The 13,913-nt window shown below is 44.3% G+C and overlaps 2 protein-coding genes across 3 annotated transcripts; both read left to right on the forward strand.

Moving 5' to 3' along the window:
* Window positions 1–1,532: 1,532 nt before the first annotated feature.
* Window positions 1,533–8,345, forward strand: LOC109874319 (proteinase-activated receptor 2-like). Of its 2 annotated transcripts, none has more exons than XM_020466178.2 (2): window positions 1,533–2,034; window positions 4,689–6,447. In XM_020466178.2, exons 1-2 carry the CDS (start codon window positions 1,959–1,961, stop codon window positions 5,765–5,767), a joined length of 1,155 nt encoding a protein of 384 aa, XP_020321767.1. In that variant the 5' UTR covers window positions 1,533–1,958; the 3' UTR covers window positions 5,768–6,447. The 2 variants fall into 2 exon arrangements, with proteins under 2 accessions (XP_020321767.1, XP_020321768.1); XM_020466179.2 differs by having other exon boundaries at window positions 1,568–2,034; window positions 4,694–8,345.
* Window positions 8,346–8,984: 639 nt separating this feature from the next.
* On the forward strand, window positions 8,985–11,722 carry LOC109874220 (proteinase-activated receptor 2). Its single transcript, XM_020466039.2, has 2 exons — window positions 8,985–9,293; window positions 9,716–11,722. Exons 1-2 carry the CDS (start codon window positions 9,224–9,226, stop codon window positions 10,804–10,806), a joined length of 1,161 nt encoding a protein of 386 aa, XP_020321628.1. The 5' UTR covers window positions 8,985–9,223; the 3' UTR covers window positions 10,807–11,722.
* The last annotated feature ends 2,191 nt before the right edge of the window (window positions 11,723–13,913 follow it).

The following is a 13,913-nucleotide window of genomic DNA, read 5'->3' on the forward strand; positions in this document are numbered from 1 at the left end:
TGAGGGAGCGTGCAATTGGCGTGCTGACTGCAGGAATGTCCACCAGAGCTATTGCCAGAGAATTTAATGTTCATTTCTCTACCATATGCCGCCTCCAACGTCATCTCACAACCACAGACCACGTGTAATCACACCAGCCCAGGATCTCCACATCCGGCTTCTTCACCTGAGGGATCGTCTGAGACCAGCCACCCGGACAACTGATGAAACTGAGGAGTATTTCTGTCTGTAATAAAGCCCTTTTTTGGGGGAAAAACTCATTCTGATTGGCTGGGCCTGGCTCCCCGGTGGGTGGGCCTATGCCCTCCCAGGCCTACCCACCCCTGCCCGTTCATGTGAAATCCATAGATTAGGACCTAATTTATTTATTTCAATTGACTGATTTCCTTATATGAACCTTAACTCAGTAACATTTTTGAAATTGTTGCATGATGCATATTTTTGTTCAGTATATAGTTCAAACAAGCCCTCAGCTTGCTAATAGATCATATTTGGTTTGAAGGTGCCATAAAGACACTAGGTGCCATAAAGACATTACAAAAAAAGCAATGGTAAATATTTATAATAAAGCATCCTTTCAGTTTAAAAAATGTTTATTAGGAGGAAGGATTTCAAATAATGGACGCATTGCGATTTGCTGAAATATTGAGTAATACATTTTAACGCACACACACACAAATACACACACTCAAACATGTCGATAATTTCAGGTAGTTGACCAAATTAGTTCTACAATAAACAATACTTTTGTTTCTATTATGACCTTAAGACAAAAGGTCAGATAACATTGCTACTTCCCGTTCTCTCCTCTGTCTCCCGTCACCACCAATCCTATCCATTCCATTCCTCCTTTCCACCTGAAGAAAGACAAACAGAGCAGGAGAAAAGCACCCGAGAGTCCTCAAGCAACTAGCCTTCTGCATTAAAGGACACATTTTATTGGCCAAACAGAGATGCTAGTGACTAAGTCAAACAAAAACACCAAACCTTTGGAACTTCCACTGAGCTGAGGACACTGAACCTTATGCAACACACACCCCTCTCTCTCATTCATCTCATAAACCTTTGGAACTTCCACTGAGCCTGCCCTGAGGACACTGAACCTTATGCAACACACACCCCTCTCTCTCATTCATCTCATAAACCTTTGTTATGTGTTGCAACTGGGAACATAAAGAAGGAGAAGAAAATGGCAGAGGATAATCTATTTCTTATTCTTTAACCTTGAGGAAATATTCTTGATGCACTTTCCACTGGAAGGTTAACCCATTATTTACTAGCCTACCTACTAATCTACTGCCGTGCTGTGCTGAGATGTAATTTTCCTTAGGCCTATGCAGGTGGTATTGAAGTTGCCCCTTCGCACAGCTCTAGGATCAGCTTATACCAAGGTTCCCCAACTAGTGGCCAGCTGGACAAATTTGGCCCACAGGTGGTTTTATTTGGCCCCCGTGTTTTCTGAGCAAAAAATAAATATTCATTGTCGGACATATTTGTTTATACAAACACCAGAAAATCAGCTCCAAATTATTTTAATTTGGGAAATCTGTTACCAAGTATTTCCACGCACAATTGAGAGACGTGGTCTTATACAAACGTCAGCAAGGTTTGAAATGATGTTTTAGTCAAATCTGTTTGGGTTTGGTTAATTTGCAGTCTACAAATTAGTTGTAATTATTTTCCAGCCCCCGACCATCCGCTCAACTTGAAGCCTTTGTGTAAAAACACAAAACTGACCTTAGATCAGTGTCTGAGGGCGAGATCCTACTAGAGCCAGTCAGCCTGAGGAGACAGGTTTTTTTCCCCACCTGTTATGTGAGGGCGGGATGTGGTACTTCCTCTTTAGTTCACTTTAACGTCGTGCGGACAAGGAATCCACAAACAAACGCGCCGTCCGCATTCAACACTCTTCAGACATCGCAGATAGATTGCTGCTGGATCCTTTTGTGGAAGTTAACATGAGTTTTAAGCCACATTGTTTGAAACTGATATTTTTATTGGCCTGTGCCGAGCACTGTCTGTCTCAGGAAACTGGTAAGAGCTAGCCCTTTCCCCTCGTCTAGTTATTGGTGTGTGTTTTTGTTCGTTGTGATATTATTTAATGTGTTTATGGTAAAGTATTGAGTCGGATCCCCTCTCTGATTCCTAAATGAATACGTTTGTGAAATACTCCTTGTCTTAAGGTTTGTAAGAACAACGACATCGAAGGGTTTGATTAATGTAGCCCGGCGCCCGTATAGGGGTCTCTTGCATCTTCTGGAAGGTGATTGCATTCGTTTTGGAACCGGGGTTGTGCCGAAAATCTCCCCACCTGCCAGCACCCCTCCCCCCTTACATTTCCTTAATTTTAATCTAGGTGTGTAATATTAAACATGAAGGGAGTAACGTAAACTCGTACATCGCATTGGTACGTACAATTGCCCTGATTTTAGCGACCCAAAAACGTAATACTTCCAGATTAACTGTAATGTCAATACCATTGTAAAGCACAATTTCTCCCCTTTCCAACAGAATCAATTACATGACCTAAACGCTGCCCGTTTCTGCATAATTCAAGAAGACAATGAGCCCTGTCGGGTCTTTTTAAAAATGGCGGGTGGGAAAGCGAAACTAATGCGTGATAGTGAGAAGGAGAGATGTCGTGTGGGAAAATGGCTTTTTTCACTCGATCTGTCCAACTTATCACCTTATTGCCTTAAATGTAAATAAAACACTATAAAGAGTTTATATAATGTGTCATTACATTATTTACCTATTTGAAGGTTTGTGTTGAATTTGAATCAGGTTTTTAGGGCTGTGCTAAAGTGATCTTAGAAGTAAACAACGGCTTTGAGAATGATGATCGCATGCAATGATGATGAAAAAAATGACTAGGTATCCCTCCCTTACGTCACTGGCCATTTCTTGTTTTTAAAGGATGATAGAACTGCTACACCTGGTGGAGAGAGATTGTAAGACAGAACTAGTTGCTTTATGCGTGCTGTACGTTACGACATGACAAGATGTAACGGAGGGTCATTTAAAAAAAAACTTTTCTCCAATACTATAGAGCCATTACCATGTCGATCAACGCTTGAATAGAAACCTAGTTCACACCCCCGATTTTGACATCAACACAGTCGCTACAGTCCCATTAGTTTTCTTTGTAGCCTCGTTTGAATGTTGCGGTTGCGCACATTTGTACGGAATTGGGTTAGTTTACGTTAAAATGTTGGAAAGCAATAAACATTTCAGAACAACTATGGCTGCATTATCCTTACCCTTTCAAAAATACTAGTTGAATAAGACACGGAAGAGTTGACGAATTTTGGCTAAGCGATTTATTTATAGACTAATACAAAATCAGTAGCGGATTTCAGTACAGGTGACATGGGCAGCCGCTCAGGGTGGCATCTTGCCGTGTGCAGGGTGCCATAAAAGTTTGCGCAGGGCGCCATACAAGTTGGAACAGTCATATACACTTGAAACAAATAGCCAAACTGAAAACTGCAGACAAAAATGCTTTCTGCTACTAAGATCAGTGAAATGTAGGTTAGACTGACAGAGTGCAAAGCAGAAATCTTAACTAGCAAGCAAATCGTAGCAATTAAGAAGGGGGGGGGGGGGGGGGGTTCGGCACAACACCAGGCAACCTCCCGGGCGTGAGCCAGGTGCCCCGCTCTGTCCAGCGGTGAAGTCAGCTCCAAACAGAAGTGACTTAGGGCCTAATTAAGGAAGGGCGTAGTGACCTAATTTGTAAGATTCTGTTTCCCGATGCAGAAGTGACTTAGGGCCTAATTAAGGAAGGGCGTAGTGACCTAATTTGTAAGATTCGGTTTCCCGATGCAGAAGTCAACGATTTCTCTGCCTTCCCAGTGAAAACCATTTAGAAAATTCAAACATTTTATTGAATGGAGAAGAGATGTTGTATCACAGAACAATGAGATATATTTCACTGGATGTATAAACGTGACTTCTGATTGGCGTTTCCACTCACTACCAAATATGGTGAGGAGCGGGGTTGCCAGTAGTGGGAGCCCTGGAATCCTACTGTTCAATTTGAGAAGGCCGCTCCTCCCTTCCCGCTTTCGCCCAATGACATGACTGGCCTTTGTCCAGTGTAAAATAAGTCCCTCATCAATTAGTATGGTCACATGGTACTTTCAAGACAACTTGGAACTTGGGGAAAAAAACGTGGTCAAACATGATGTCGGGGATCTTCAAGTCGGAGCTCTAGAAAGATGCCCAAATTCCCCAGTTTCCCAGTTATTTTGAACGGGGCGGCATTCCCCTGCTCAGACGTTGCATGCGTCAACCAATGGTTGCGTGCCACGTCATCGACTGACATTATAGCAATCTGTATGTGGTTAGCTGATATGTAAAATACTTATCCAGGCGTTGTAAGATCTGGAAGGGGTGAGCAACACTCGGGCAGAGGAACGCGCCCAAAATGTCATCCCACATTCTAATGACAGACTTTTGACGGTCAAGATTTAAGAGAAAATGACCACCTGGAGTCTTATTAGTTGACTTCATATAATTTGTCTTTGTGTTGGCTCTGTATAATTTCAAGTAATAGTTGAAGCATGAACCTGACAGATAATTAAATCACATGTCTATTGTATTCAAATGGCATACTTTTGAACCCCATTGTCAGAATTCCTTAATAGCCCTGTTCCTACTCGCCTTATTCCTCTTCTCTTTCTCAGAGCAGATTGATGCTGATGTTATAAACCGAGGCTTCACGGGGACCGAGTCACCGGAAGGAGTGTGGGTCTCCCAGACGGCCCACATGGTCCTGGACAGTCGTCTGACCACGGTGTTCCTCCCCATCGTCTACATCGTGGTGTTTGCTGTGGGGCTCCCCACCAACGCCATGGCCATCTGGGTCTTCCTGTTCAGGACCAAGAAGAAGCACCCTGCCGCCATCTACATGGCCAACCTGGCTCTGTCCGACCTGCTCTTTGTCATCTGGACTCCCCTGAAGATCGCCTACCACTTCAACGGCAACGACTGGATCTATGGTGAGGGGTTGTGTAAAGTCCTGGTGGGCTTCTTCTACGGGAACATGTACTGCTCCATCCTCTTCATCACCTGTCTGAGTGTCCAGCGCTACTGGGCCATCGTCAAACCACTCTCCCAGAATAGGAGAAACAACGAGGTAGCCATCGGCGTCTCTGTCGCAGTCTGGGTGGGGGTCTGGCTGATGACCACCCCTCTCTACCTCTATGACCAGACGGTCATAGTGACCAACCTCAACATCATCACATGCCACGACGTCACCCGACCCAGCCAGAATAGCATGGCCGCAGGCTACTTCCTGACCATGGGAATCCTGGGATTTGTAGTTCCCACCGTGGTGTGCGTGGTGGCCTACATTCTGATGCTCAAGTCTCTGAGGAACTCTATGACAGATGCCAGCATCACTAAGAATCGACGCAAGGCGGTGGTGCTAATCATCACCGTGTTGGTCATGTTCCTGGTCTGTTTCACCCCCAGTAACATCATGCTGCTGGTGCACTACTCCCTCCTGCTGGCCGGAGGCGTGAACAACGGATACGGCTTCTACATCTCTACCCTGTGTCTGGCCGCCCTCAACAGCTGCCTGGATCCATTCATTTACTACTTCATCTCAGAGGAGTTCAGGCAGCATGTGAAAAACACACTGAGATGCCGCAGTGAGAGGACGGTGGAGAGAATGAGGGTCTCGTTCAACGCTCTGAAGTACTCCAAAAAGAGTAGCACCTACACTTCCGACTCTGGGAAAACACAGAGCAGCTCCTGTTAATGGGGGGGGGGGGGGGGGGGTTGTCTAGTGGAGATAGTTGGCTGTACTGATGTTTTTCAAAGAACTGGATGGGTGAAAGGGAATACTGGGTTGGTGTCGATTTACCATGTTTCTTTTACCTGACATCTGTTGTCATCAGTATCAATGGAGACGAAGCCATTTTAAATGGAGATGCAACCCCAGACTACTTCATATATTATGTGCTTATTACATTGCCTTCTCTCACACATTCTTTTTTTGGTTTTGTGCAGATTTTGTTGGTTTTATGTAGAGGACAAAATAGCTAAGTGTGAAGTGGCATTGTTTTTATTCTGTGTTTCTGATCCATTCCCCACATTTAAATAGTCTGATGTCCATTAAGTTTGTTCTAGCACAGCAGCTCTCTGAAACTGTAAACTTAGTTCTCAGTGCACTATAGCACTGACCCTTCACTTCTGGTAATGTGCACTGTTCTTTATTAAATGAGCCAATCTTGACCTAAATCATGAATCGATGATCTTTGTAGCACCTGTGCGTCCTTGTAAATGCACATCTGATTGACTCAGGTTACATGTATAAATAGTTTTATTTATTGTTCTTTAAAAACTATAGTGTCTGTTTTCTTTTTCTGCGTGTTGCGATGAAGTATGTCATGTCTTTATTTTTTATAAAAAAATTAAATTCTATGGCCTTGGTTTTCAGTCAGCCGAGTGGCATTTAGCATTGGTTCCTTCTGTGGTGAGATTGCTTGCATGAACAAATAGAAAGGGGAAGTCCTGATCATTATCTTGAATGCACAGCATAGCTGCGAGAAGTGGGATGGGGGGGGGGGGGGGGGGGGGGGCAGCTCTATTGGCATTTTTTTTTTGTGTGATTTTTCATGATTTGCTGCAGAACCCTCATACCCCTACCACCTGCGGCTATGATGCACGGTATAGTTTTGTCCGTGACTTTAGCCTACACCCTGAGATATGTTGCAGAAATGGCACTCTTCAACTTGGTTGACTCAAATCCTATTTAATCAGAATAAAGAAATGGTGGAATGGGTTTACTTCAATGTGGAAAAATTCCACATCTAAAAAGAATTGCCTCAGGTGACATAGTCCAGGCATACATGAAATGGGGCATACTTCGTTGATGCAGCAATGCCCAAGAGAACCAATACCAGATCAACATAGTTCTGATTTATATAGAAATGGGTGGTTGTAACCCTTCACTGTTTCTCAGCGATCGTTTATGGTAGTGTATTCGGAACTCGATACAAACAACCTACATCTGTCCTTTACAAATTGGTGTGGTCATATATGTAAATCAAACAGCAAATGCATATGGTGTCTTAAATACAAGGAGTGAAGTGTTACAACTAAACCAGACCATGGGGTGAATTGTAACAGACTTAAAAAAGTGCATATGACGTGCAACTAATTATTGAATGCTTTTGAGAGCATCGTTGCCAAGTTTACCTTTTGTTTGGCAGAAATAATACATGTATTATTTCACTCCTAAATGGTTCTCAACCAAACAGACTAAACTAAACACCTGAACCTGTGTGTTTGCGTGCGTGGCTGTGTGACAATGTTGGACATGTTCACTAAATCAAGAGTCACAGTTGTGACAGTGACAGTATGGCTGTCCTGGGGTACAGGCTTGGTGGGCCCATCAGTTGTGACAGTGGTATGTATGGCTGTCCTGGGGTACAGGCTTGGTGGGCCCATCAGTTGTGACAGTGGTATGTATGGCTGTCCTGGGGTACAGGCTTGGTGGGCCCATCAGTTGTGACAGTGGTATGTATGGCTGTCCTGGGGTACAGGCTTGGTGGGCCCATCAGTTGTGACAGTGGTATGTATGGCTGTCCTGGGGTACAGGCTTGGTGGGCCCATCAGTTGTGACAGTGGTATGTATGGCTGTCCTGGGGTACAGGCTTGGTGGGCCCATCAGTTGTGACAGTGGTATGTATGGCTGTCCTGGGGTACAGGCTTGGTGGGCCCATCAGTTGTGACAGTGGTATGTATGGCTGTCCTGGGGTACAGGCTTGGTGGGCCCATAATTTGATTTCCCAGCAACACCCAGACCTCCTTGGACTCGTGCACACAATGCAGAAGTGTTCTTCATTGGAAGAATCTGAATTTTCTGGTTCAATCTGCTTTGTTTTGGCTTTTTTCTTAGGCAGGACAGTTTTTTTAATGTGTTTCAGTGTGGTTTGTCTTGGCTTGCTTCTTTCCAGCAGTTTTTTTAGGCAGGGCAATTACAATTTGTGCCTTCTGAGCACTTGACCTTTTATGCTCTTCTTCCAGTGCCTGCTTGATGGGTGTATCCATCAAAAATCACAGTTTTTCTCCTCTTCCTACCCCTTGTTGCAATTTTCTTGGTCCCTGCTTTTGAGAAGGGGTGTAGATCAACTGGGTTGAAATCAAAAGAGTAATCTTTGCAGAATCTGTACAGCGTCACGTAACATATGCGCTACAATTTTGCAACTGACCTGATTGGCTTCCCCCCCCCCCCGCTCTGCTTTTGACGCTTTGTCCAAACTGTGGAGAGGTCTGTCTTTCTTTTCCTTTATCCAGGAATGCTGAAAGCAAAATAAAACATGTACCTAAAACATTCCGTTTTCTCACAAGTTGTTACAACTAACCCTGACCCTTGCAGCCATTAGATAGCTTCATTTAAAAAAAATCTAAACGTTAACTTTAGCATTGCTAATTTGAATCAAATATCTCTACACAGACTGGTTATAAACCTGATATAAGTTTGGTTAACAGAACTACAAAGCAGTTTATATGCCATCACGAAAACACATTTACCTCGAAATCAGATTTCTGTCAATATAATCTGCAGTTTATCACAGAGACTTACTTTTTTCACATGAGGCTTCAATACTAAACTGAGCATGTGAACAGTATGATTCTACCTCGCTCCCGATTGGAGTAATTGCAAGTGTTACAACCATCCCCGGTCTCACCTATACATCCCTATTAGATTTACATTGAATAAACTGCGATTACTCTGCGATCCTTAGATATGACCAAACAGGTAAGAGTCGTGTAAAGTATCGCTCTACTCAGCTACGTGATTACCTTCCCTGTTTTAGACTCGAGATGTTGTAAACGCCAAAGGAAACGACTTGTATGCTTAGTGAAGGACTATAGACTTGTAAGCAGCATACAAATATGGTGTTTCATACATTATAATCTTTCCTATTGGTTTACTGATTCCTAATAAAAGCACTATGCTCGAGGCAGGTGAAAACTCACAGACACTCGAAACCATGTGACGTGCGTGCAGAGAGAGAGCGCACGGTGTTTGATTCCGTCAGTCTCTGGTGGTTATTAGGGTGTGTCCTGTTTAGGGCAGAGAGAGAGAGAGCGAGAGAGAGAGCGAAATAAAGGTATATTGGACATCGGAGTGAAGTTAACAACCAGTTCGATCGCGGTAGGACTAGATACACAGACCATTCATTCTGTACAAAGTTCACGGAGAATGGCCTCCTTTCGAATACTTTCCTGTTTATTGTTGCTCGGTTGCGCGTATGCAACAAATCCGTTTCAAGGTAAGATTTACCTTTTGTAAAGTATCTATCTCGTGTCTTTTTCAGTAGACCTGTAAAAACCTTGTTTAACTTAGCGTACTCGTCGGTTCCAACCTGTGGTTAACCTCCTTTTTCAGAGTATCATCAGTTCTTTATTCAAATGTTTTCTCGTGTGCCAGGAATCTGTATTGTTTGTTTTTACCCATTTAGTATGGTTCGCCTAGAGATGGAACGACCCTATATATTTGAGATCTTAAGAAGACTGCGAAAATCGACTTATTACCTTATCATGTTTGATCTTTTTTGACAATATAGAATCTCTGTCATTCAAATCATTGCGTAACTTAATGACGTATTGTATGTTGGGGCTCACCGGTTCACCAAAACCGTTCAACATTATAGGTCTTTGTCAGTGATGTTTCTCTCCTGTGCTTCATCAAAAGGTAAAGGGCGAGGGTTCATCGGGGTGGTTGACCCTCAGGATTCCAACCGTGTTACAGTGTCCAAGGCGACCGCAGACACGCTACGGAGCAGTCTGACCACTGTGTTCCTCCCCATCGTCTACATCGTGGTGTTTGCTGTGGGGCTCCCCACCAATGCCATGGCCATCTGGGTCTTCCTGTTCAGGACCAAGAAGAAGCACCCTTCCGCCATCTACATGGCCAACCTGGCTCTGTCCGACCTGCTCTTTGTCATCTGGACTCCCCTGAAGATCGCCTACCACCTCAACGGCAACGACTGGATCTATGGTGAGGGGTTGTGTAAAGTCCTGGTGGGCTTCTTCTACGGCAACATGTACTGCTCCATCCTCTTCATCACCTGTCTGAGTGTGCAACGCTACTGGGGTGTGGCCCATCCTCTATCTCAGCAGAGGAAGAACAACAAAGTGGCGGTCGCTGTCTCCGTCTCTATCTGGGCCTTCATCTGGCTCACCACCACCCCTCTGTACCTGTACAACCACACGGCCAAGCTCAAGGACCCGAACATCACCACCTGCCATGACGTCAATATCATCCATGATCTGGAGGACCCCTTCCCTGACGTAGCGCTCCCCTACTTCTACTTCGTCCTCATGGCCGGCATCGTGTTCCTGGTCCCCTCGCTGGTCATCATCCTGGCCTACATCCTCCTCCTGAGTGCTCTCGGGAACGCCATGACGGACGGGAGCGCCGGGAAGAACCGCCGGAAAGCCGTGGTGCTGATCGTGACCGTGCTGGTCACCTTCCTGGTGTGTTTCATCCCCAGTAACATCATGCTGGTCGTCCACTACTCCCTCCTCAAAGACGGGGTGGTCAACAACGGCTACGGCTTCTACATCACCACTCTGTGTCTGGCCAGCCTCAACTGCTGTCTGGATCCCTTTATCTACTACTTTGTGTCGGAGGACTTCAGGGACCATGTGAAGAACACACTGCTGTGTAGGAGCAGCAGGACGGTGGAGAGGATGAGGGTCTCCTTCAGCTCCATGAAGTACTCCAGGAAGAGCAAGGCCTATGTGTCTGAGTCTGGGAACACGCAGAGCAGTACCTGCTAGTAATGGATGACTTGGGACAGACACTGGCAGAGGGTCGTTGAAAAGACGATTCCTCTCTTGTATGAATATGGACTGTGATGCACTGGAACTGACTGTACGCTCCTTGTAAAAATTTAGAGACCTAAAAAGGGTATCTCCTGTAACTGTTGTGAAATAGAATAATTTACAAGAAAGGGATCATGATGGTGTGTTATTGTGTGGGACAGACGCACAACCTGACTTCTCACAGGACCAGGACATGGAGTCCAGAAGAGGAGAAAATGGGTCTCGGCACAGACCACCCAAAAGAGCGAACCACCCAAAAGAGGAACTATATTACTTATCTGTCTGACAGTGTGTCCGGAGGAGTTTTAGTAAGTTTTAAGTTAGGACTTTGGCCAACGCTGAGTCACCTTACACAGACTACTAGTGAACGTGGCTGAATATATGCATATATAGCCTGGACTTGTTACTCCTTTTGTGATTTTCATATGAATGACGTTAGAGGGCAAATGTGAAAGATGTAAATATCTAGTTAGATATTGTCTTAATGTGACGATGAAGAGGTCAAACACCGATGCATATCGGACATGTTATTGCCTAGCACATGGGGAACAACATGTCTTATGAAATCCCCAGTTAGAGACTTTTACATTGTGCTAAAGTTAAATGTCATGCAGTTAGTTGTAAAGTATTGAGTACTATGGTGATAAGTTACCCATATTTTAGAGGGGCAGTGTTGGGGCCAAACTGGCTTTAAGTCTATAATCTACATGTGTTCTATGCCTTTTATACCATGTATTTGCCTCAGTCAGATCATGTAGGCCAGACATTAACACTGTGCATTTTTACTTTTGTGCCATTGTTTTAAGCCATTCAAAGTTGTTGTTTTTTAAAGTTGGTTTGTTTCTTAAATAAACGTATGACCTACAATAAACTTATGGTGTTAGCTGGTTTCTATAGTTATTGTTCTTTTAATGTGTAACTTTGCCTCTGTTGCGTAATCCTTACCACATTCCATTGCCCTGGTGCTCATGAAAGTAGGTAGACTGACTCACTCCTCTCACATGGTGGAAAATGACGTTACAATGAGTCATTGTCTGTGATTCTGGTCTTCATTCACAGGTTGGAATTTGTGAAATGTGTCCTGGTGACTTTGTCTGACTATTTGAGGACAGATGTTTCTGTGGACCAGTTAACAGGATTTTTCAGGTTCTCATCTATTACAAAGACTTTCTGTCTCAGTCATTGATGTTGTCTAGGCTGGGGAGAGTTTCAGAGCGAGATGGGACATGCTTCCATGGTGTCAGTGATTTTCCCCACAGATAACTGGTCTCGAGGAGCCTCTTGAGAGCAGGCAGGAACAACCTCTGATTACTGGTTCGCTGCGATACACTCCTCACTTCCCCTTAATAGGTAGATATTTTCTGAGTGTTGGAGAGAGGAGTATTTTGATGGAGGATATTTCAATATAGAGTAAGCTTTGCAACGTTGCACTGTGGAAACAGGTCTTGCACTGTAGAGTTTGCGTAAAACTAAATGTAGTCTACTGGAAAATATAAGGAGCGAGGGAGATGACCATGTTCAGCCCACCCAGTTCACTCCCTAGCTCTGTGTTTATACAGACACCCTAATCTGTCCTGGTATAACTAGACACTACAATATACACTCTTCATAGCTTAAATTCTTTAGGGATCTGTGTGTCAGAATGCTGCGTGATATTGTGGACTACGAGGAGCAGAAGGTACAGAAGGGATGTTTCAGCAGGGATGACCGGAGACAGCCAATTGGCACTTGCCCCACGAGCATGCTGGAAGGGTGAACACCAGCCCAGCCGTAATCCTAAAGGGCCGCTAGTGTGGCGATCAACCAACTCCCTCACATCTGACTCCAGTGACGGAGGCGGAGCGTCTTGTCTTGTCCACCCTCCCATCCTGCATCCCCGAAGGAAATGCAGGAGAGGACTACGTAGGAAGACGGCAACACCCGAAGTCCCCGCAACATACGCGGAGCAAGAATCGGTAATTAACTTGTCCATATGCATCTGCCCTAGGTAAGGGACTATCATTTGTCTGAACATCACAGGCCAATGACTTTGATCCAGTTGTAGACGTTTAAAAGTTTTCCCACCGTTTTTGAGATTGACCTAGTTTTTTTTGTAATGGGGTTTCTCCCTATGCACCTGCCAATGTTAATCCATTGCACTATAAAGAGACCAACTTTAAGAGGAAAAGCAGATTTTTACCAGATTTTTACCAAAAAGAACAAGGTATTCTACAATATGTCCAAAGCAGAGAAAGAATCTCTTGTGGAACTCATAAATGACTCCAGTATCATTATCAAACCTGCCGACGAAGGAGGTGCGGTGGGGATGCAAAATGCAGCAGACCATGAAAAGGTCATTCTGAGACAACTCCGTGATGATGAATTTGACTAAGGACCCTACTAATTAATTCAAGTCTCTGATCCATGGTAAATTGTCGGCATTATTTTTTAATGAAGTGGAAACGACAAAGACAGAATATGAAAGTTGACTGCCCAACCACACCTGTCATATACGATCTCTCCAAAATTCACAACAGCATGACACCACCTATACCAGGCAGGACCATTGTGAGTAGTAACGGATCTCTGACAGACAATATCTCTACCTTTTGTAGACCATCTTGTGAAACCCTGGGGCCATCTCCCTCCCCACGTATACTAGAGACTTGATTTGATTCATCTTTTGAAATCTGTGGACCGTATAGCTGAAAATTCTATTCTGTGTACTTTTGATGTTTACCGGTCTATATACTAACACCGCCCACCAGGGCGGCCTAGAGGCCCTCATGTTCTACCTCATTGAACGTCCCCCTAATGCTCTTCCCAGCACCAACTGTATTGTGGACTTGGCTGAACTGGTACTAACCTCCAACTAGTTTCTCTTCAGAGGAGACTTCTTCTTCCAGACGAAAGGGACAGCGATGGGGAGCACTATGGCTCCTAATTATGCTAACCTATATCTAGGAATTTTTGAAAAACAGGCCGTGCTGAATCTAGACCTTAACCCTTTTCTCTCCGATATTCTCCTAATTCTGAGATATTTGGATGCCATTTTCGTGATCTATACAGGGACCCAGGGAGAA

Source organism: Oncorhynchus kisutch, linkage group LG29 (assembly GCF_002021735.2).
Source record: "Oncorhynchus kisutch isolate 150728-3 linkage group LG29, Okis_V2, whole genome shotgun sequence".
Taxonomy (NCBI): Eukaryota; Metazoa; Chordata; class Actinopteri; order Salmoniformes; family Salmonidae; genus Oncorhynchus; species Oncorhynchus kisutch.

What these genes read in the sequence shown, in the direction of transcription:
- LOC109874220 (XM_020466039.2), top strand. Translation starts at nt 9,224, where the DNA reads ATGGCCTCCTTTCGAATACTTTCCTGTTTATTGTTGCTCGGTTGCGCG. An exon ending in TGCAACAAATCCGTTTCAAG is followed by an intron (nt 9,294 to 9,715) that starts GTAAGATTTACC and finishes CTTCATCAAAAG; the next exon opens with GTAAAGGGCGAGGGTTCATC.
- LOC109874319 (XM_020466178.2), top strand. Translation starts at nt 1,959, where the DNA reads ATGAGTTTTAAGCCACATTGTTTGAAACTGATATTTTTATTGGCCTGT. An exon ending in CTGTCTGTCTCAGGAAACTG is followed by an intron (nt 2,035 to 4,688) that starts GTAAGAGCTAGC and finishes TCTCTTTCTCAG; the next exon opens with AGCAGATTGATGCTGATGTT.